A 25,220-nucleotide genomic window follows, 5' to 3' on the forward strand; every position below is an offset into this window, starting at 1 on the left:
TATGGGACCAGGATCATCAAGACATTCCCTAGGACATCAAATTGGTCCATTATACTCATGAGACTATGTTAATTGGACTGAATGACCAAGAAGTGACACTTATACTCTGGAGAATGGTAGATAAACCCATCAAAGGCCCACCACATTAGTGACGTTTTTAGCAGTCTGGTGGTCTAGGACAAGGATTGGTGAAATCTGTCCCACCACTTGTTTTTGTAGTAAAGTTTTATTGGAACACAGCCATGCCCATTTGCTTATATATTGCCTATGGTTGTTTTCATGTTATAATGGCAGAGTTAATAGTTGAAACAAAGACTATTTGGTCTATGAAGCCTAAAATTTTTTACCCTTTGACCCTTTATAGGAAAAGTTTGCTGAGGGTATTATAGGACATCCCCTCCAAAATAAAGGACACATTATTGCATCTCAAGCTTTATACCACTAAGAAGAAATCACAGTGCTTGGTATTCTCTTTTGGAAGACTCATATTCCACATGTGGTAATATTTCTCCAACACATTTACTGGGTGGCAAGGAAAGCTTCCAGCTTTGTTTGGGGCCCAGAGAAGTAAAAGGCACTGGAGTAGGTCCAAACGGGGTACAGATATTCCTTCTGCTTGAACCATGTGAATCAGCAAATTCTATGCTATTAGAGATGTCTCTGATTGGGGAAGATGCTGTGTGGGGCCATGAGTGAACTAAAACACACAAGCATTTATTCTCTCAGTCAACAATAACAATCAACATAGAACACTTCTGTCAAATGTTTGGGGATTTCTTTCCACAACAAGCAAGCAATCAATTCTGCAGCAGGCACCCTTTGAGTGCCCTCTAATTCCATTCTATTCTTACTCTATCTACCTGGAGACAGCATCAGATGCCATAGCTTAAGGAATTAATGCCCAAGACTGCCACCACCGCCCCACTCCAGGCAGCCTTCAGACACCAGTCTTAAGCTCCAGGTTGTTTTACCTGTGCTTCTGACCAACTGGCTATAAATCAGGGATCCCACACTCCCCACACACACCCTGCTCCTTGGGTTAGATTAATTTGCTAGAGCAGCTCCTGAAACTCAGGGAAACACCTACTTACATTCACCAATCTATTATAAAGGATATTACAAAGGATTCAGATGAAAACATGCATATGGTTAGGTATGGGGGAAGAGGCGCAGAGTTTCCATGCTCCCCACAACCCCTGGGTGCACCATCCTCTAAGAGCCTCCATGGGTTCAGCTATTTGAAAGCTTTTCCAGCCATGCTCTTTTGGGTTTTTATGAAGGCCTCATTACATAGGATTGATTGATTACATCGTTGGCCATTGGTGATCAACTTAACCTTCAGTACCTTTCTCTTTCCCAGTGGTTGAGAGTGGGCTGAAAGTCCCAACCCTCTAATAAAGCTTTGGTCTTTCCAGTGGCCAGCCCCCATCCTGAAGCTACCTAGGGACTGCTTGCTGTCAGTCAATTATTAGCATACAAAAATACATCACTTTAGAGATTCTACGGATTTGAGGAGTTATATGCCAGGAAATTGAGTGAAGACCAAATATATGTTTTACATTCTCACAGGGGCCTATGCCAAGACCCAATGGGAAAATTACAACATAAACTCCCAGGATTCTGGAGCAAGGCTATGCTATCTGTAGCAGAGAATCATTCACCATTTGAAAAATAGCTTCTGGTGTGTTACTGGGTTTTATAAACACTGAAGTCTGACCACGGAACATCAACAGAATTTGTGGCCAGAGCTGCTCATCATAAGCTGGTTTCTCTCAAACCCACCAAGTATTAGGGTCTGGCAGGCCCACAGCAATCCATTGCAAGATGGACATGAGAGATCCAGGAGCAGGTAGGGGTAGGGCTAGAGGGCACAAGAAAGGCTCATGAGCAGGTGGCCCAGATCCCCACTGCTGTTTCTCCAGCACCTCTCACACTATGGCCATTAAGGAGAGGGTGGTTCTTATGACAGTGGTGAAGGAAAATCCTCCCAATGAATACAGTTTTAGGAAATACACCAAAGAGTCATGTACTTTGTGTGTAATGTGTTTCTAGGTAATAATGTATACAAATTTGTGGGCAGTGGCAATTGGCTTGGTTGGTTGGTTAGACACTTGGAATGAGAAAAATTAGGAGATTGGTCAGAGGAAAGAAGCTTGTAAATGGGCCTGTGTGGGTGGACATGAAATCTGAAGATTTTTGCTTTGCATCTTAATGTCCACTGAAGAGCATCAACCATGGATGAGACACTAAACAATCAAGCAGACAGAATGACTTTGCCAGTGGATGTCAGTCGGCCTTTGTCATTGGCAATCCCAGCATTGGCACAAGGAACTCATGAATAGCCATGGTGGCAGGGGTAGAGGACATAAATGGGCCCAAAAGCCAGGGATCTGGCTTTCCATTACTAATAATAACTATTGCTAACAAACACCCAAACTTCCAGCGGTAGAGACCAATATTGAGGGAGACCTTGATATGGCACCTACTTGGCAGCAAGTTAAACACATTGGGCACCTTTTACTTTGAAAAGGCCAGTGATTAATTCTGACTAAAATGGATACATATTTTGGGTATGACTTCGTCTTTCCTGCCCACAGGGTCTCAGTCAGCACCACTATCTAAGGGTTTACAGAATTCAACATAACATCACTCAGACCAAGGGACAAAGAGATCCTCTTTAAAGTAAAGGAGATGTGACAAGCTGTAAGTGATCATATAGTCCTATCACATACTCTACAACCCCAAAGCTGCTGGCCTGAGAGAGTGATGGAATAATCTCTTAAAGGTACAACTGAGATGTCAGCTTGGAGATAATACCCTGTGATGATGGACTACTGCCCTCCAGGATGCAGTGCATTCCCTAAATACTTGGCTCTTATATTGTGTTATGTCCCCAATATGTAGAACACGTGGATCTGGTAGCCAAGATGTAGAAATAGGAATGGTTCCACTTGCTATCACTCCCAGTGATCTACCAGGGAAATCTGTGCTTCCCCCACCCCCTCAAATCTAAGCTCTGATTGTCTAGAGGGCCTATTCCTAGGGGGGATACTTTTACCAGGGAACACAGCAAGAGTCATTTAAACTTAAAGCTATAGGGTTATGCAATCAGCCAACTCGACAATTCTCAAGATAAAATAGCTGTTCCAGTTTACTGCACAGAAAGAACCATAATCAGACCAAAACTTTAGAACATTTATGAAAGGGAAATGACGTTGTAGAATGTGACAGTGCTGTGAGTTTTAATTGAATGGTGGAGGGGGCCAGTGACACATATAACTCAGATCACTGCATTTTTAGAAAATCATAGAAATTGAGTGCCGAAATAAACCTCTAATTGGACATGTTTATTTTAGTGGCAACTGAAGCAAGAGAGGTTAAGACTTGTACAAGGTCTTGCGGATATTTTAACAGCCGATCTGGTACCAGAACCCAGGTCTTCTGACCCCAAGTCCAGGATTCCCTGCATCCACCACTATGGATGCATAGCTCCACAGTTTTCCTTTTTAACCATGTGTGGATTAGGCCAATGTTAACTTACTTTGCATTCTGTATATGCACCATACAGAAGGCTGATCAATAACTTGCAGACATTCTGGTGGCAAGAAGTCACCTTAGCATTAAAAATTCATAATAGAAATTTGCCCAAATAGGCAATTTAGCAGACTGGTGTCAACCTAATTGGCTCAAATTAATGAATGCAGCTCCACTCAGATTTTTTTCAATTTTATTAATTTTTTTTCTATTTGTTTATGACCCACATATACCTTTATTAAAATCACAACAGTATCAGAGACCTCCCTTTCATTAGTCTCACAAAACCATTTTGAATGTCATTGAACACTCATTTTGGATTGGGTACAGGATCCATTTGGAATTCACCAATGCCTCAAACCAACTTCTCTAAGTCTTTGGGGACCAACAAAAACATATATGCATTTTGCTTAGCACATTCCCCTTAACTCGACATAACAATTTTTCAAGGAGCTTCAATAATGCAAGGTTTCTTTTTTTTTTTTTTTTTTTGGTTTATGTGACCTTTTGAAAACAAAGCATCTAGAACCACCCAATATCCATTTCATCCACCTATAATAATATTTTATTTTAGCAGTATTAGGATGCATCCCATCAGCAGTATTTAGGTTCAGCATACATTAATTAATTCTGTGACAGTACTGAGCTTGAAGTGGAATGAGATCATAGTAATAAAACCATATTTTTAATGCATTTTTAATGTAATACAAACAACTGTACAGTGTATTCTCTTCAGTCCTCCATCAACTTATGAGACTGGTACTATAGAAGAATTGCCAGCTTCTCCAAAGTATCCACCCTTCTGTCCCTGTTTATCTGGATACTTCGCTTCCTGAAATAAAGACTACAGTTCCAACCTCCCCTGCAGCTAGGTATCACCAAATGACTAAGTTCTTGTTAAAGGAATGTCAGGGAAAGTGCTATGCGCAGTTTCTCATACGAGGTGTCCTTCTTTACCTCTTTTGCTTGGCTGGAATGCAGTTGTGATAACTGAAGCCCAAGCAGCCACGTTGGATTACATGGGGAACTATGTGTTGAGGATGGTGGAGCCACACAAGAGGAATGAGACCCAACCATTATGTAGCAGCCCTGCCATCCCTGAACTGCTTACCTTCAACTCATATGCATCATAGAGAATTTCTATCTTAAGTCATTGTTATTTTTATCAACTAAAAATAATCCTGAATGATACACTTGAGCTACATTGTCCTAACTGAGATGTGCAGTAAGCATGAAATACACACTGGATTTCAAAGGCAAATGAAAAGATTTTACAAAATATATCATCGATAATTTTTACATTGACTATATATTAAAACTACAATATTTGGATAAATTGGCTTAAAATCATATTATTTAAATTATTTTTTCCTGGGTCACCTTTCCAAATGTGATTACTGGAAAATTTTAATTTATATAAATGGCTCACATTCTGTTTCTATTGGGCACTGCTAGGCTGGTGCTGCTCTGCTCTGTTTCCGCATCTGCACTAGAGAATAGATGAAGTTCCTGAGGCTAAGAGGAGCCATATGACTTACCCAAGTTCCCACGTCAAGTAAATGGCAGGACTGGATTCAAGCTCAGGTCTATCTGGTGCAACCTCAGTGACTTCACCCACTACCTACTGTGTATCTCAACTGGTGTCGTTGGGTTCAGGTATAGCAGACAGAATACTATCCCAAACACTAATTATTATAGGCAGAAATTGCTGGTGGCTTGGAGTTTTATTGCCTTGCACTCAAAATGTGTTTATAATCTGATGAAATCTATCATATTATTCTCAAATCACATATTCCCCCACACATAAAAATAAAATGTAATCATTGAAAAAGGCTATGAAACACAATTTGCTGAATGCTTCTGCTGCCTTTGATTCGGAAAGAAGACATTTCATTTGGAAAACTTTGCCACAGATATCCAGTAACAGAGCTGGAGGCCCTCACGGCAAAACTTTCCTTGGTTGCTTTATCCCACTTTGCTGGAAGCTTAAGGCCTCTAACCCCTCTGACCAAAGATGCCCCATGGATGGTGCCTGGGTAATAGCATCAACCATTTTGCAGCATATTTCCCTTTATCTGGTTGAATCAAGCATCCTCTGCAGGTAACGAGTATGTTCAGTTTTATTTACACCTTTACTTACCCCTTTCCCACTTCTTTAAAATAGGTGGTAGGTTGGCTCGTGTACTTGTTCTGTGGAAGAGGGGCACAGTTTCTATTTGGAAATGGCCTGGCATCCCCAGCTTTCTTGATTTCTCCCTGAAGACAGTTGTGGACAGGAACACTCTGACTTAACTGAGGTGCAGGGATATCAACTCGCTTTAGCCACAGGATCCTCCATTATTATGCTCCAGTGTTAGGCTAGATACAATTCTTCCTTGGGGTTCACCACCTCCAAGGGATTCTAAGACGTAAGACAGCCACGCTCACCAATCACTTGGATGCGATCATTTTAATCTTCTTCTTGCTCTATAGTACTGCCACGACTGGCTAGAAATGGTACCCAGACTCCTTAATTGCCCACGGAGCTACAGCATGAAACTAACGAGCTGTTCATTAATGCATCCATTGCTGGCTCTCTCCTTCCTGTGGCTTCTGTTCCTGGTTTAGAAGCAGAATTAACAAGTTTCTCCTAAGAGGCATATCTGTCCTGCAGCAATCAGCTCTTTGAACATTTAACTTCATCTTCCAAATCATTCCAGAAAACACTTAGTGGCTCTGGGCCCAGACCTGACCCCTGCAGATCCCATTTACAAAGACTGTCAAAGACAGATGAATCACCACCAGTAAGTTCCTTTTGCATTTGGCTTCCAAATATGGGAGTGGCTGGGCAATGGTGGGTCATTAGACTTTTGCAAATTAAATTCCCCCAAAGATATATTTCACTAATGCAACTGAAGGACAGTGTGTGCCCCTGACTGCAGAAGCTAATCTCAGAGAGACAAAAACCTGTATTCGGTCGGGTGCGGTGGCTCACACCTATAATCCCAGCACTTTGGGAGACCGAGGCGGGTGGATCACGAGGTCAGGAGTTCAAGACCAGCCTGGCCACGATGGTAAAACCCCGTCTCTACTAAAAATACAAAAATTAGCCGGGCGTGGTAGCGGGTGCCTGTAATCCCAACTACTCAGGAGCTGACTCAGATAATTGCTTGAACCCGGGAGGCAGAGGTTGCAGTGAGCTGAGATCACGCCACTGTACTCCAGCCTAGGCGACAGAGCGAGACTCTGTCTCAAACAAACAAACAACAACAACAACAACAAAAAACCCCACCCTGTATTCACGTAGGATATTTGTTGAGGACAGAAAGAAAAGACTGCTACCAATTGGCCTTTTTTTCCTCATATTCATCATACCCACTAGGTATAAAAAATGATGCTCAAGTCTGCTGCACATTCCAATGCAATATGCTAGCTTGTTTTCTTTTCAGCTGAATCTATTTGCAATTTTCAATTCCTGAATGAACTCACTGTTTTTCTGCTTTTTTTGTTTAGATCGGGTTGGGTGTGTGTTTGGCGGGGGGTTACGTTAACGTAAGTGTAAAGTTGCTGGTTTTAAGATATTAGGGAATGGAAGAGTAACAAATTCGAGTTTTCATCCTCACTAGAAGTGGGTAAATGTGGTTTTTAAAACACACACATACTACATTGGCCAAAGTAAAACATGTTGGCTTAGATTCCACTGAAAAGTGGCCAGTTTGTGACCTCACCTTTAAATCAATTCATTCAATCTCCTCTGCAGAGTCTGAACCAGAGGTTCAAATGTGGGGGTGGCGGGGAGTAGCAATTACTTTCTCAAATTCCTTCTGATTCTGATATCCTGTCTGCTTCTCTGGTTGAGAATAATCAAATTCAACATTTGCCAATTCTCGTATAAATCTTCGCCATTAAATATATTGCCATCAGGGCACACTCACAGCCATGAAGTGCTTCCCCACACAGCACATGTATCTGCTACTCATTGCAGATCCAGATCACATGAACAGAAATCCAGTGTGATATGAAAAGGAACCAGACGTCTCTGGTTTTTACAGCTGTCTGGAGAGAAAGGCTGCCTACCTGCTGAATTTCAAGTACTTCCGGCCTCTCTTTTTGGCTTATTTTGATCACATTGGTTTTCCCCTAAATAGAGGGAGATGAAATCACCTTGAGCTGTTGCCAAGGTGTGCAGGCCTGCCTATCCTAGGCCTTTATGCTGAGTGTAGGAAAGGCAGACTATCTTTAAATTGCTAATTTTGCCTGAAAGTTCTCATCAGAGACTGAAGGATAATTTTATACTTTTCTGTTTGCTTTTCAATTCCCCTCATCCCCAAGTACTCATAGAGGAGTCCAAATCTGAGGTTTAGTTGACTTAGTTGAACGCAAGTTCAAATCTCGAGAAAAAATACCACCAAAGACACCCTTTTAGTGTCATTTGCTATGAGTGTTTAGTGGTCAACTGACGGCGGTAACAGCAAGTTGTCTTTCAATATCCGTTTTCCGTTATCTACAGAATAATGGAAATTTGAATTTTAACTGGGCTCATGGTTTCCAATAAAAACATGAAATATTTCAAGTAATGTGATTGACTTCCAGTCCACAAGATATGAAAGGAAGTAGTAGGTACAATTTCTTGGAAGTATCCTTAAAGGAAGTTCTGTTCCTTTCCCCTTTCTTCTCCCCACTGGTTGGAATTCAAATGATGATGGCAAAAATAGCATCTACTTATGAAATGATTCTGGGAATGGATGTCATGCATGATGGAAAAAAAAACACAGGTGGAAACTGTGTTCTTACCATCATGTAGGGCCGCACCACCTCTGGTCCCGCTATCTGGACATTTACATGAGAGGGAAGTAGGTGTCTATCTAGTTTATTAATTGGTGGGTGTGGGAGAGACAGTTTCCATCACTCACAACCAAACCTATTCCAAATGACTACAGAACATATCAGGTGGGTGAACAAAAGCAAGGCTTAGAAATACCTCATACTATCCCTTTGAGGTAGAGACGGGTCAAACATCATCATGATTTTACTGCAGAAAACTCCTTCACAGACGTTTTCATCAAGATCCTCATTCCATCCTCCTTCTGCTTGATCCGGGAATCCCTTCTTTCCTATCCAGGTTTCCAGCAGCTGCCGTTCTCACTTTTTGTCTCCATCACTCCTCACAACACTTAACTATATATTTTGCCTTTTACTTGTGTTTTCTGTCTTAGGTAGACTGTGGTAACTTGGAGATAAAAAAAAAGTCTCTTTTGTAACCACTTTTCCCACTTACAGTGAAAACAAAGCATTACTTAAATTTCAGATACTCCGTATGCTCTATAATTGAATTAATTTGGAATGCATTTTTAAACCCACCTACTATCTATACCACTTCCTGTGTTTTTTTCACTGTCATCTTCAGACTTTCTGTTCTTTCAAGAAATTATCTCCACAGGGGACTGAATTATGGTATTCTCTAAAATAGGAACTCTTAACTTGAGGAGGAGGAAGAGGGAAATTATGAGTCCACCAACTCTCTGCAAGTTTTGTATGTGGAAATGTGAGCTTCTGTCTGCAGAGAAAGTCAGTAGCTTTTATTAGAATTTCAAAAAAATCATGACCCCGCCCTGGCCTACAGCAAACAAAAAAAATCTTTGGCTAAAATAATACCTAAAATTGGGGACGAGAGAAGAAATGAGATCCACTTGAATGATTCACTTTAAAAAGAAGATAAATCCACACATAGATTTATATAGTTTCTACCCTTAAAGTTTTTTCCCCCCAAAATGCTTAATTTTCTTTCCCTGGTTTCCAGGAGACCTTAATCCTTAATCCCAACTGAAGAAGCAACCAAACAGAAAAGATCAAAGATACACTGGCAAGAAACTGAAGCAATGCTTTATTGCAAACACAAAGCACCAATTCAACAAGGCGTTGACACACAGATATTGAACAAATGTCTCTTTGAACAGAGATGTAGCAAGCCCACTTTTTCCAAGCTCTTAAAAACAAGTACTTAACCCAGGAACTGAACAAAGCATAGGACAATTAAAAAAATTACACCATCATGAAGGAATATATAAAAAAATATTCTGTACTAGTAACAAGGCTTTTTGACCTGTAACTCTCAGCAAACTTCTTCAGAAACAAATTATTATAAATAAAACCATGAAGTTAAAAAAAATCCTTTCTTCAGAAACAAAGAACCAATTTAAAAGAAAATCTATGCAGAAAATATCATTACCCCATTTGAAAGCTAGCTGAATATGGATGGATATCCTCAGTACACAACGGAGCTTCTCTTTTCAGAGCTATGATTCTGCTCCTGAAGGGGCTGATGCATGTTCATTTCAAACACTGCAGCATATCCCAATAAAACCTTAATAAGGTCAAGTGGAGAACCCTCTATAAAAAAGGGTGTCGGCAATTCCATCCAAGTAACACAAGCTCTAAGGAGCAGAGGAATTCAAGGGAGACAGCAATCCCTTTCGTCTTTCTCCCTCCTCGCCCAATTTTCTTGTTTTTACTCATCCTACATCTGTAACCAAAAGATGGTCATTCAATTAAATTCTTTTATAAAGATTTTGGGAAAGCAATCTATAAAGAGATGAGGAAAATCCTTATGATTTCAAAGCCTTTGTGGGGAGGAGTGTCTAATCGTGTCAAAGATCGTTCTATTTGACAAACTCCATGAGGAAAACCACCCTGTGCGCATCTTGTCCTTGCTCCTCCTGGCTGATTTCAGGTCAGCTGATGAATTGCCTAGTCTATCCAATAGGATAGCGTTTCATTTGATTGAAATTCTTTACATATACACATGTATGTATTCTGTTAACAAAGTTTCATCACATGAAACTAAATTATGTCATTATGTATTTTTTGAGGTCGAAGACCCCAATTTGTACTATGAAGAGTTGTTCTTCAAATGCTTTGTCTGCAGAGGTTTTACATGATATTCGTAGATTTTCAGAGCAGGCCCCAATTTTAACTGAAGTCCTGTCAACACATCATTTCTTGTCATCAATAGCAGGGATTTTCCATCAATTTCCTATAACGGAAGCAGAAGGTAAAGCCAACATGTGAGTCCAAAAGCTCAAGGATAATGAAGAAAAAAGGAAGTTCAGAAGTAAAAGTCGTACCAGTTGTGCCCAAGTTAAAAATATAACATTTGTAGTAGTGCCAAAATGGAAAAAATGCAATCCTCTGTTTTTATCTTACATCTTTTAGCTATATTTTGGCATTAAACACAATCCATAGCTGATCTTGCTTTCAGGATCCTATCACGAACATCACATCTTAAAAAGCAGATAGCAAGCTTACTGCATGTACCCTTAAGGATCAAAGATGTTGCTTCTGAAAAGAATAATGACACTTTCCATTTATAAAATCTATTAAAGTTTATGCAGAATTTTCCATGAACTTAATTTCTAAAACAACTCTGTAAATTACAATGGGCAGAGATGATCATATCTATTTTACAGGCAAGCCAAGGATCAAGCAAGAAGTTCACCCTCTAAGATCAAGAAATTAGGAAAGGGGTGCATAGAATTTGAACTCTCATATACCTGCAGCCAAAGTCAATGTTCTTTTTATAATCCCCCTCTGCTTCTCTTGATACTTAAATATATGTTTTTTAGATGGTCCTATGGGGACTAGAGTCTTGGGTTTCCTGGAGTCTTCACAATTGCAACATTGGGCATCAGAAAAATGACTCACCCTCTGGGAGACTTTCCTGCCCTTTAAAGGGGGACCCATCCTGCCTCAACCCAAAAATCAACCTCTCCAAGATGAGTTTCTCTACCACACTCCCTCTCAAACTTCCAAATAAGGCAGTGAGGGGTAGGGCCCGGGCCCTCCCAGCCGAAAATCCCTTCCCTGTTCTGCTCAGAGTCCATTCCCTGCACCCTTAGGCAGAGTCAGGTACGCTGCACTCCAGGTATTTTGGAGAGACTACAAAACTTTGGGTGAAATAAAAACAGGCTTCTCACAAAAGAGATGGGGATCCCAAATATGCAAAGTGGTTTGAAACTTTTGGAAAGGAAGCACTGAGAAGAATGCTGAATGCCACATTATTTTTGTTATTGTTTGCTGTGGGGACCTTGTGTCTCTTAAGAACCTGAGCTGGTTCTTAGGTGACTTGGATTCAAGAGTTAAACCAGCTGTGCGCGGTCGGTGAGTCATGACATTTCTGTTCATGGTTATACCCACATACTTCTGTACCTACCTCCTCCACTGACCGACAGACATGGGGACACCGTGTGTAGCTGCAACTACATAAAACAGACTCCCTCCCACACCATCCCCAGGGCAGCTCCTCCAACTCTCATGTGCCTTGCTTGCCAGGCTGGGAAGAAGATGTGCTTTGAATTCCTGAGTGTGTGGGAGAAATAGCAGCAGGCTAGGCGGCTGAAGAAACACCCACTTTGTGACCTTAGGCAAGTCCCTTCTCTTCTCTTTCCTCCTTGGTGGGATTTCTGACAAGATTCTATGAGAAACTGCTCTTGCAAATGCTCCCTGAGCTATGAGTTATACAATCACTTGTCATTATCCCTTCCATCATTCTCGACAGGACCAGATCCTCGTTTTACTTGTCACCCACCTAATATGAACCAGAGCAGAACAAGGAATTACTTCTCCCTGGTCTATGGTGGTTTTGAGTTTGGGAAATCTTTATTCTGTCAGCTAGCAGAACACAAAATGTCTCACATTAATTTGTGAGAGACTGTAACATTAAAAAGCAGCTGATTCATAGTACAAGAGCAGGAAATTCCTTAAGGACAAAGGAATTGACTCAATAATCCTAAAGTACTTTTCTTCCTATTAGCCAAGTAGTAATCCTAGAGATTGCCGATTAGTGAAACCTGCACGTCTGAGACTTGGCAGAGGAGCCGCTGGCCCCTGGAAACCACAGTAGCCGTGCTGAAGACACTGTGAGGTCAGAGACCGAATTAGATGTGACCTTAAAGCTCACGCTGTGTCTTGCACACTGGCTCGGAATGTTATACTGAACAGCAAAGCCCTCCTGCCCTCTATCTTTCCCCGGCTGTCGTGTGCTCACACTTCACTTACTACATGTTTTAAACAGACATCAGGAAGAGATGACACTGCTTTCATTTCTATACACCAAGAAAACTTCCTCGACTAACTCAAAGTGAATTTTTAAAAAACCTTTGCTGGCAAAAAGTCCTTTGACAACTCAGCATTTCTGTCAAAAGCCAACTATGCCTGTGAAAAATGCTGAAATTTGGATTTTACTTAAGACAAAATGGAAAAATCATGTTTCATGCTCCAGTCTGATTTTCCCTTTATTCAGTAGACACACTGCAGTTCACCTCAGACCAGGGTTGGTAAAAGAAAGCTCCATCTGGAAATCCTCATTTTAGAAATGTTGAAATAAATATAGTTAATTCATACATACAACCAAACATTCCTCTTAAACCCTGACTAGAGCAGCTCAAAGGAATGAGAGTGGAACAGAGCATAATGAAAGTGAAGCTTACGGTCAGGCAAGCTGCAAACTGAATCCTGTCTCCAGAAACTGCTATGTGACCCTGGGTAGGGGACTTAACTGCCCTGAGCCTCAATTTCCTCACCTTAAGATGGAAACAAACCCATGAAGGACTTTAGAGATTAGAAATGATGGATGCAAAGCACCACCCACAGTGCCTGACATGTAGGAGGTTCTCAGTGACTATTAAGTGGAAATGGATAGGCTTTGAAAGAAATGGGATGTGTTCTGATTCCAAATCCACCTTCTGCTTCCTTTCTGCCAGTGTGCTCCCCTTTGCCAGAAAGATGTAGGCATATTCCTGTTTAGGCTCAGAAAATTCACTGAGATTAAAAAGTTCAAAGACTACATAAAACATTCGTTTCATAAAAATTGTACACACAGGAAAGTTCCCTGATTAAGAAAGCTAATAATTTGATACATAACTTCCATGGGATGCAAGTGAAATCCAAATTCTGCCAACAGCATGCTGTACTACAATGAGCTTGGGATTGGAAACTGGAAGACAGGTTCTAATGCAGACTCTATCACTAACTTTCCATAAGGAACAACTCCTCTGGATCCCAGTCTGTATATTAACATAAATGAAGGGGTTGGAGTGTGACCAACTCCAGCTAAACAAAACAAAAACAAGATTTTGCATGTACATCATGATGAGGTCCAAAACAAAAAGATATTTCATGTCTTGGGAATTGTGTGTTAACTGATAATCATTTGTTAGTGTCAGTAAAACTTTCACATTGATTGTGTCTTCATGTAAAAGTAACCTTCAGGTTTCTGTTGGGCAATAAAAAATGTTTACATATTTATTAAGTTCCAGCAAGTACTCATTCATGGAAGTAGAGTTTAGAGATGATAGGTTTAAATTTCCAATGATGGCAAGAATCTAGATTTAAAAATAAATGAGTAGGATTCATAGATATTACAGCTCACTAGCTAAGCATGTGATTTAGACTAAGACACTAGTTTATTGCTTATTAGTGGGGCCTAGGGCACATTACTGAATTTTTCTAAGCCTCATTTTCTTATCTATGTGATGGGGGAAAGTAACTACCGTATTTCACTGCTGAAAGTATTATTGAGATAACTTTTGTGAAGTAGAATTCCTGACATGCACTGATCACTCAATAAATGTTAGCTATTGAAAAAAGCATATAAAAGCTGGGTATGGTGGTATATGCCTGTAGTCCCAGCTACTTGAGAGGCTGAGGTGGGAGGACTGCTTGAGCCCAGGAATTCAAGGCCAGCCTGGGCAACATAGTGAGATCCCATCTCTAAAAAATTAAAATTAAAAAAAGTATAAATTTTAAAAGCATATAAAGATCTTAACCCATTTACTTTTCACTCATTCTCTCTGCCAACATTAATCTATACCTAGGTAACTGAATTGAAGCTATTTGTGATATGGTCCATGGGAAATGTATAGGAAAAAAGAATAGGTAGGAACAGAAGCAGCAAAGAGAAAAGAGCCTAGGAAGAGACAAACAGTAGCCATCAATACAGGCATAGGCAATTACAAGGTAGGGCAGGAAAAAACGTTGAAGAGAAGTCAATGGAATTTATGATGGCAGGGCTCTGCGCTGACTGGGAAGGCCATATTTATGGTGGTGGCCTCTACTGTCCCAGATGGTGCATAAGGGAAAGGAGGCTCAATTTAGAATCAGAGGACCGGGGATGGATGCTCTACCCCACTACTTACTAGGTTCTTATGCAACATCTGGCACATTATCCCCCTCCTCTGTGAAATGAGAGGTTTGAACTAAGCTGACCTCTGTCCATTCTCGTTCAACACATTCTCAAATTCCAATTCAGTCTTTCATAAGCATCAAAACACCCCAGCCTCATATGAAAATCTCCCTGTTAAAGAACACAGTGGCAACTTCTTACCAATGATGTGGAGGAATCTCATGAAACAGTCTTTCTTTTTCTGCTTCATTCTTCCCCCTCACATCTTCCAGCACTTTCTTTGTAACAACTCTCTTGCCATTCACTGTCTGGCTACAAGTGGTGACCAGTCTGAAGTTTCTCATTCCGCTGCTTACAAAGGGTTCAAATGTCTCAGAGGTAGGGGTACTTGCTCTGGAGCCCAGAGATACGAAAATGGAAAATCCTGTGTCCAACATGGGAGTCACATTAAAGATGGAGGAGTGGAATCTCCTGGCTTTACCCACAAGGCCAATGGAAAAATTATCTCCTGAGAATCCTGAGAATGCATAGTTCCTTCTCCAAATGTTTTTTGTCTCTGCCATCTCCTCTGTTTCCCTTTTGGTTCGGTTCCTTCTGGATTTGTCATACTCATTTCCTGGCATCAGACAAGACCTCATAGGCCTCTTGCTACTTGTTTGAATTTCTTCTCAGATGCCTCCTTGTTCCCTGGGTTCTTGTCTGGGTGCACCTGTAGAGCCAACTGGTGATAAGACTTCTTAATATCAGAGGAGGAAGCATTTTGAGGCACACCTCGTGCTTTGTAGTAATTCACCATGTTTCTTTAAACAGCATTTCCCCACCAAGTCAGGGTTTATTTTCGGAAGAATTTCCATATAAGGTTGGAAAGGAAGATGGTGAACTATTCAAGTTTACACCAAGGCCTTCTGAATACTATCACATGGCTCTTGGGATAAAGTATCTTCTGGAGAGAAGTTCCTCTTTGTTGTACAGATCTTTCACATGCCTCCACCCCCGCCCCACCCCCTGTCAGCAGCTCCTTGTGGGTGGAGTGACTATGGGCTCAACATTCCCAGCCAATGACTCTCAGCTGATGGCTGTGCTTGCCTTGCCTTCCTATTGGTGGGAAATTTAGAGTGGATAATATACATTTTGGGGAGGCTTCACCTTATTTAAAAATGAACACTGAGCAGCTTATTCAGAGGGAAACTATTTGTGTGGCTCAAATGTCTTTATTTCATTTGTTGAAGTAACAGTCACAAGCAAAATGGCTTTTGCACTTAAATCGGATACAAAATCCATTTTGGCTCACTGTAAGGGCTAATGCTTTCAGTGACTTCATGAGTATTTCGTAGTGTTAGTTAATATTTTCTGCTGGCACAAAGTAGGTGATAAAGGGTCTGTATTACAAAAAACAAAAAACAAAAAAACCCTTAAACACATTTCTGATGAAGGAAAATAAGTAAAACCCATTTTATCAAATGAGAAAACTGGGTCATAGAGATGAAACTAGGCAGATGTTTAAAAATAATAGATTTACAAAATATAGCTAGAATTGAAAACCTCCCATAGATTGTCAAATAAGTCTTCTTCAGCTGATTAAAAATTTTTTTAATTTTAATTTTAATTTTATTTTAAGTACATGTGCAGGATGTGCAGGTTTGTTACATAGGTAAATGAGCGCCATGGTGGTTTGTTGCACCTATCAACCTATCACCTAGGTATTAAGCCTAGCATGCATTAGCTGTTATTCCTAATGCTCTCCTTCTCCCCACCCTACCCCTGACAGGCCCCAGTGTGTGTTGTTCCCCTCCCTGTGTCCATGTGTTCTCATTTTTCAGCTCCCACTTACAAGTGAGAACATGCAGTATTTGGTTTCTGTTCCTGCATTAGTTTGCTGAGGATAATGGCTTTCAGCTCCATCCATGTTCCTGCAAACGACATGATCTCATTCCTTTTCATGGCTTCACAGCATTCCATGGTGTCTATGTACCACATTTTCTTTATCCAGTCTATCATTGATGGCCATTTGGGTTAATTCCATGTATTTGCTATTGTGAATAGTGCTGCAATGAACAGACATGTGCATGCATCTTTGTGATAGAATGATTTATATTCCTTTGGGTATATACCCAGTAATGGGGTTGCTGGATCAAAGTATTTCTGATTCTAGATCTTTGAGGAATTGCCACACTGTCTTCCACAATGGTTGAACTAATTTACATTCACACCAACAGTGTAAAAGCATTCCTACTTCTCCACAACCTTGTAAGCATCTGTTGTTTCTTGACTTTTTAATAATTGCCATTCTGACTGATGTAAGATGGTATCTCACTGTGGTTTTGATTTGCATTTCTCTAATAATCCGTGACGTTGAGCTTTTTTCATGTTTGTTGACTGCACTAATGTCTTCTTTTGAGAAGTGTCTTTTCATGTCCTTTGCCCATTTTTTAATGGGTTTTTTTCCCTTGTAAATTTGTTTAAATTCCTTGTAGATTCTGAATATTAGACCTTTGTCAGATGGATAGATTTCAGAAATTTTCTCCCACTCTATAGGTTACCTGTTCACTCTGATGATAGCTTCTTTTGCTGTGCAGAAACTCTTTACTTTAGTTAGATCCCATTTGTCAATTTTTGCTTTTGTTGCAATTGTTTTTGATGTTTTCATCATGAAATCTTTGCCCGTGCCTATGTCCTGAATGGTATTGCCTAGATTTTCTTCTAGGGTTTTTATAGTTTGGGGTTTTACATCTAAGGTTTTAATCCATCTTGAGTTAATTTTGTATAAGGTGTAAGGAAGGGGTCCAGTTTCAGTTTTCTGCATATGGCTAGCTAGTTCTCCCAACACCATTTATTAAATAGATAATCCTTTCCCCATTGCTTGTTTTTGTCAGGTTTGTCAAAGATCAGATGGTTGTAGACGTGTGGTCTTATTTCTGAGTTCTCCATTCTGTTCCATTAGTCTAGGTGTCTGTTTTTATGCCAATATCATGCTGTTTTGGTTACTGTGGCCTTGTAGTATAGTTTGAAGTCTGGTAGCATGATGCCTCCAGCTTTGTTCTTTTTGCTTAGGATTGTCTTGGCTATATGAGCTTTTTTGTTATTGTTGTTCCATCTGAATTTTAAAATAGTTTCTTGTAATTCTGTGAAGGGTCTTTCACTGTTAGCCTTTTCAAAATTTATCTCTGGACTTAAGAACTAAACTGAGCAGCAGCATCAAAACAACAAATGCTTTTAAAAAGGGAGCTGCTGGTTGCTCTTTTTGCAGGACACACAACTACAGATTTCCCAGGCTTCTTTGAAACTTAGTGTGGCCATGTGACTAAGCTCTGGCCAATGAGATGGGAAGGGATGATGCATGCCTCTTTCAGGCTCATAAAACTACCTGCACAGGCTTCTTGCTCTTTTTCCTTATGCTAACTTACGTCAATGCCCAGATGATCTTGAAAGCTATTCAACTGATAACAAGGCCTCCTTCACCTGGGTCTTTGAATGACAGTGAAGCAGAAAATCCCCACTAGCTACCTTGGACTATTTGTAGGAGCAAGAAATAAAATTCTACTATAATTAAGCCATTATACACTACTTGTCATATCTGTTGGTCTACTTTAATACACCAAACATTTCTACAATTTCTCCTTCACCTTTACAACCTCTTCTTATCACGTCGTCAACTAAAGGAGTCCTATCTCTGCAACGTTGAAAGCCCAATAACCTGTTCTGTCTCTCACTCCTCACTCTCATTAAACCCACTTTTTCATGTCAACTCCACTGTCTCCAGGGTTATCAGTCCCTTTCTGACTCCTTTTTCATACCAAGTCTGAACCTGATGATTGGCCTGGGAACCATTCTTTTATTAGCCCTCTAAAATAGCCCTCTTAAGCCATTAGCTTTTTGCAGTGTCCATCCCACAAACCCCCCATCCAGGATGAGTCCAGCAATCCAGCTTCTCTAACTCCTCTACCTAGTGCAGCTGCGGAAAAAAATCAAGAAACCATGAAGATGAAACACCACACATTTGCAGTGTACCAATTGTAGCTGGCCAGTAGAATACCTCAACTGTTCTTTTGTTACCCTTGGTCATCTCCCTCTCCCATCCCCTTAGTGGCCATTCTTAACCTTCACTGCTCTCCTCCAGTTCCTTATTAAATCTGTACCAATCCCTATCCACCCCAAGCAGAGGAGCTTGACTCTTGTTTAGCAAAGGAAATAGAGACTGTAAGGAACTCTGTTAATGTCCATGAAGACAAAGTGTATTAAGCAGGGTTCTCCAGAGAAACAGAACCAATGAGATACTGGTTAGATATGACCAACCTGCACGCTGGGAAAAGAGGAAAGCTAGTGGTATAATTCAGTCCAAGTCTGAAGGACTGAGAATGGGAGGGTAAGGTGGGGCTGATGATGCAAGTCCAGTCAGAGTCTGAAGGCCTGAGAACCAGAAGCTCTGATTTCCAAGGGCAGGAGACGATGGATGTCTCAGGTCAAACAGAGTGATTTACCCTTTCTCCACATTTTTACTCTATTAGGGCCATGATGGGATTAGGTGACGCTCACCCACATCAGTTAGGGCCATTTTCTTTATCCAGCCTACTGATTCAAATACTACTCTCCTTCACAAACACCCTCACAGATACACCCAGAAATAATGTTTTGCCAGCCATTTAGGCAACTCTTAGTCCAATCAAGATGACACATTAACCATCATATAAGGACAGTCTTATTTATATCTGTACACCTCCAACTCAGAGGAAGAGAACCCTGTCTTGCTCGGTGCTAATTCCTTAATAATTTTAAAAATAAAACACTTGAATATTTTATTGACCAAACTGAATCATGACATATTTTATGACTGGCATTACATTTTAAAAACTTTATTGGGATAAAATTCATATAACATGAAATATGCCATTTTAACCATTTTTAAGTATACGGTCACATTGATTACATTTATAGTGTTATGAATTATTGCCGCCATTTTAAAAACACTTCCTCCATCCCAAAAAGAAATTATCCACCCATTACTTAATAACTCCCTACTCCCCTCAGCCTCTGGTAACCTCTAATCTACATTGTATCTGTATGAATTTGCCTATTTTAGATATTTCATGTAAGTGGAATTATGCAATATTTGTCTGGCTTATTTCATTTAGCATGTTTTCAAGGTTTATCCATGTTGTAGCACATATCAGAACTTCATTCCTTTTTATGGTTGAATAATATTCCATTATATGTATACAGCACATTTTAAAAATCAGTTCATCTGTTCATGGACACTTGGGATGTTTCCACCTTTGGTTATTGTCAACAATGCTGTAATAACCACTGCACAAGTACAAGTATCTGTTTAATTCCCTCTTTTCAATTCTTTTGGGTGGAACTGCTGGGTCATACAGTAAAGCTATATTTAACTTTTTGAGTATCTGCCAAATTATTTTCCACAACAGATGCACCATTTTATAGTTCTACCCGCAATGTACAAAGAAATTTCTCCACATCCTTGCTCCTCCATATTCTTTTGACCTCATCCCTTTCTATATCCTCAGGGAGTTTGCTTCACTTAACTTTTCTCAATTTATTTCAATTTTAATCTGTCCAATTCTTTTAGCTACTTTCCTGGATGTGAGTAAGTCTGGATGTCTCCTCTCTTAGAAGAGAACTCTCTTGCCTACATGACTCTCTAGTTGCTGCTTCTCCCATACTGGCCTGCCTCCCACTCACTCCTCAACTTGGAAGGAAAGTTCCTCCCCAGCTGATATGTGTGCACCCTGACATGCTGCTGTGGCTGCTGGCATGCATGAGCAAGCACAGATCCCATTGCCACTGGCCCAGTGAAACTCTGTGGCCAGCATCCCCCATCGGAGTGTTGTGGCCAGCAGACAGAGAATACCTCGACCCCTCCAGTAAAGGAGGTTGCTAACCACAAGGGGCCAGAGAATAAAGCTGTGACCCAGTACCAACCCCCCAGAGTTACAGCATGCAGCCCAGAAGTGCCAAGCTGAGCCTTATCCCCTAACATCTTGCAGAAATGAAGACAGTCATCATCTTATACCACAATCAAAGCCCTAAGGGCATTAAAGAAAATAAAGGCAAAAAAATCACATCCAAAGGACAGCAATTTCAAAGATTGAAGAAGCATGAGCCCATAGAGATGAAACAAAACAAAACAAAACAACAACACAAAAAACAAAAACCAAATCAAAACAAAATAAAAAAACTTAGTGCAATAACTCTGGCAACTCAAAAAGTCAGAGTGTCTTCTTACCTCCAAATGACTGTACTAGTTCCCCAATAATTGTTCTTAACCAGACTGAAATGGCTGAAATGACAGACATATAATTCAGAATATAGATAGGCATAAAGATCATTAAGTTTCAGGAGAAAGTTAAAACATAGTCCAAGGAATCTACGGTATATATGGGAACTGAAGATGAAATGGTCATTTTAAGAAAGAATCAAACTGATCTGGTAGAGCTTAAAAACTTACTTCAAGGTTTCATAATACAATCTCAGCAGAATAGATCAAGCTGAGGAAACATTCTCAGAGCTTGAAGACTGGCTGATATGGTTTGACTGTGTTCCCACCCAAGTCTCATCTTGAATTCCCACATGTTGAGGGATGGATCCAGTGGGAGGTAATTGAATCATGGGGGCAGGTCTTTCCCATGCTGTTCTCAGGATAGTGAATAAATCTCAGGAGATCTAATGGTTTTAAAAAGAGGAGTTCCCAGCCGGGCATGGTGGCTCATGCCTATAATCCCAGCACTTTGGGAGGCCGAGGCAGGTGGATTACCTGAGGTCAGGAGTTTGAGACAAGCCTGGCCAACGTGGTGAAACCCCATCTCTACTAAGAATACAAAAATTAGTTGGGCGTGACGGCAGGCACAAGTAATCCCAGCTACTCGGGAAGCTGAGGCAGGAGAATCACTTGAACCTGGGAGGCAGAGGTTGGAGTGAGCCGAGATCACGCCATTGCACTCCAGCCTGGGTGATAGAGTGAGACTCCATCTTAAAAAAAAAAAAGAGAAGTTCCCCTGCACAAGCTCTCTCTCTTTTTGCCTGCTCCCATCCACATAAGATGTGATTTGCTCCTCCTTGTCTTCCTCCACAGTTGTGAGGCCTCCCCAGCCATGTGGAACTGTAAGTCCAATTAAACCTCTTTCTTTTGTACATTGCCCAGTCTTGGATATGTCTTTATCAGCCGTGTGAAAATGGACTAATACAGTAAATTGGTACCAGTAGAGTGGGGCATTGCTGAAAAGATACACAAAAATGTGAAAGCGACTTTGGAACTGGGTAACAGGCAGAGGTTGGAACAGTTTGGAGGGCTCAGAAGAAGACAGGAAAATGTGGGAAAGTTTGGAACTTCCTAGAGACTTGCTGAATGACTTTGACAAAAATGCTGATAGTGATATGAACAATAAGGTACAGGCTGAGGTAGTCTCAGATGGGATGAGGAACTTGTTGGGAACTAGAGCAAAGGTGACTCTTGTTATATTTTAGCAAAGAGACTGGTGGCATTTTGCCCCTGCCCTAGAGATTTGTGGAACTTTGAACTTGAGAGAGATGATTTAGGGTATCTGGTGGAAGAAATTTCTAAGTAGCAAAGCATTCAAGAGGTGACTTGGGTGTTGTTAAAGGCATTCAGTTTTATAAGGGAAACAGAGCAAAAAAGTTCAGAAAATTTGCACCCTGACAATGTGATAGAAATGAAAATTCCATTTTCTGAGGAGAGATTCAAGCCAGCTGCAGAAATCTGCATAAGTAATGAACAGCTAAATGTTAATTCCTAAGACAATGGGGGAAATGTCTCCAGGGCATGTCAGAGGTCTTCATGGCAACTCCTGCCATCACAGGAGAGCCTAGGAGGAAAGGATGGTTTTGTAGGCCAGACCCAGACCTGCTGTGTGCAGCCTAGGGACTTGGTGCCCTGTGTCCCAGCCACTCCAGCCATGGCTGAAAGGGGCCAACATAGAGCTTGGGCCATGGCTTCAGAGGGTGTAAGCTCCAAGCTTTGGCAGCTTCAATGTGGTGTTGAACCTGTGAATGCACAGAAGTCAAGAATTGAGGTTTGGGAATTTCTGCCTAGATTTCAGAAGATGTATGGAAACACCTGGATGTCCAGGCAGAAGTTTGCTGCAGGGGCAAGGCTTTCATGGAGAACCTCTGCTAGGGCAGTGTGGAGGGAAATGTGGGGTTGGAGCTCCCAGACAGAGTCCCTACTGAGGCACCACCTAGTAGAGCTGTGAGAACAGGGCCACCATCCTCCAGACCCCAGAATGGTAGATCCACTGACAGCTTGCACTGTGCACCTGGAAAAGCTGCAGACCAGCCATGAAAATACCAGCCATGAAAGCAGCCAGGAGGGAGGCTGTACCCTGCATAGCCACAGGGGCAGAGCTGTCCAAGACCATGGGAACCCACCTCTTGCATCAGCATGACCTGGATTTGAGACATGGAGTCAAAGGAGATCATTGTGGAGCTTAAAGATTTGACTGTCCTGCTGGATTTTGAACTTGCATGGGGGCCTGTAGCCCCTTTGTTTTGGCCAATTTACCCCATTTGGAATGGCTATATTTACCTAATGCCTGTACCCCCACTGTATCTAGGAAGTATCTAACCTGCTTTTGATTTTACAGGCTCATAGGTAGAAGAGACTTGCCTTGTCTCGGATGAGACTTTGGACTGTGGACTTTTGAGTTAATGCTGGAATGAGTTAAGACTTTGGGGGACTGTTGGAAAGGCATGATTGGTTTTGAAATGTGAGGATGTGAGATTTGGGAGGGGCCGAGGTGGAGTGATATGGTTTGGCTGTGTCCCCAGCCAAATCTCATCTTGAAATCCTACATGTTGTTGGAGGGACCTCGTGGGAGGGAATTGAATCATGAGGGCAGGTCTTTCTCATGCTCTTCTCATGGTAGTGAATAAGTCTCAGGAGATCTGATGGTTTTAAAAAGAGGAGTTCCCCTCACAAGCTCTCTCTCTTTTTGCCTGCTGCCAACCACATAAGATGTGACTTGCTCCTGGTTGGCTTCCACCATGATTGTGAGGCCTCCCTCCCCAGCCATGTGGAACTGTAAGTTCAATTAAACCTTTTCTTTTGTAAACTGCCCAGTCTCAGCAATTTATATGTCTTTATCAGCAGCGTGAAAATGGACTAATACACTGGCTCTCTGAAATAACTCAGTCAGACAAAAATAAAGAAAAAAATTTAAAAAGAATGAACAAAACTGTTAAGAAATATGGGATTATGTAAAGAGACCAAATCTACAACTCACTGGTGTCCCTGAAAGAGAGGGTGAGAAAGCAAGCAACTTGGAAAATATATTTGAGGATATTGCCCATGAAAGCTTCCCCAGCCTTGTTAGAGAGGGCAACAGTGAAATTCAGGAGATGCAGAGAGCCCTTGTGAGATACTACACAAGATGACCATCCCCTAGACACACAGTCGTCAGATTCACCAAGGTTGAAAAGAAATTAAAAATGTAAAAGGCAGATAAAGACAAGGGGCAAGTCACATACAAATGGAACCCCATCAGGCTAACAGCAGACTTTTCAGCAGAAACCCTACAAGCCAGAAGATATTGGAGGCCTACATTCAGCATTCTTAAAGAAAAGAAATTACAACTAAGAATTTCATATACAGCCAAACTAAGTTTCATAAGTGAAGGAGAAATAAGATCATTTTCAGACAAGTAAATGCTAAGGGAATTAGTTACCACCAGACCTGCCTTTCAAGAGGTCCCTAAGGGAGTGCTAAATAAGGAGAGGAAAGACCATTACTGACTGCCACAAAAACACACTTAAATACATAGACCATTGACACTATAAATCAAGTACACAATCAAGTCTGCATAATAACCCGCCAACAATACAATAACAGAATCAAATCCATACATATCAATAGTGGCCTTGAATGGAAACAGAGTAAATGTCTCAATTAAAAGGCACAGAGTGGCAAGTTGGGTAAAGAAGCAAGACTCAACTGCATGCTGTCTTCAAAAGGTCCATCTTACACGTAATTACACACACAGGCTCAAAGTAAAGGGATGATGAAAAATCTACCTAACAAATGAAAAACAGAAAAAAAGCAGGGGTTGCTATTCTAATTTCAGACAAAATAGACTTTAAACCAACAATGATTTAAAAAAAAATGACAAAGAAGCGCATTATATGATGGTAACGGGCTCAATTCAACAAGAAGATGTAACTATCCTAAGTATATATACACCCAAAACAGGAGCACCCAGATTCATAAGATGAGTTCTTAGAGACCTAGGAGACTTGGATGACTACAAAATAATAGCGGGAGACTTCAACATCCCACTGCCAGTTTAGACAGACCATCAAGGCAGACAACTAAGATATTCGGGACTTGAACTTAACACTTGACTAAATGGACCTAAAAGACATCTACAGAACTTTCCACCTCCAAAATGGCAGAATATATATTCTTCTCATCTGCATATGCGACATACTCTAAAACTGACCACACAATTGGCCATAAAACAATTCTCAGCAAATTCAAAAAAGAGGAAATTATACCAACTGT

General features: G+C 40.9%; 1 protein-coding gene across 11 annotated transcripts in view; it reads right to left on the reverse strand.

Annotated features, from left to right (window-relative positions):
* Positions 1-25,220, reverse strand: part of LOC105482747 (sterile alpha motif domain containing 13) — a 97,397-nt gene that overhangs the window by 38,316 nt on the left and 33,861 nt on the right. For 3 of the 11 annotated variants that reach the window (XM_011743036.3, XM_011743037.3, XM_011743038.2), the window contains exon 4: positions 9,381-10,546. The exons of 6 other annotated variants lie outside the window; for them this stretch is intronic. In XM_011743036.3, coding sequence (XP_011741338.1) covers positions 10,403-10,546 — 144 coding nt within the window. In that variant the 3' untranslated portion in view covers positions 9,381-10,402. Of the gene's footprint in view, positions 1-9,380; positions 10,547-14,893; positions 16,402-25,220 lie in introns of those variants that run through there. 2 more of the 11 variants (XM_011743030.3, XM_011743034.3) reach the window with 2 other exon arrangements.

This window comes from Macaca nemestrina, chromosome 1 (genome assembly GCF_043159975.1).
Source record: "Macaca nemestrina isolate mMacNem1 chromosome 1, mMacNem.hap1, whole genome shotgun sequence".
Taxonomy (NCBI): Eukaryota; Metazoa; Chordata; class Mammalia; order Primates; family Cercopithecidae; genus Macaca; species Macaca nemestrina.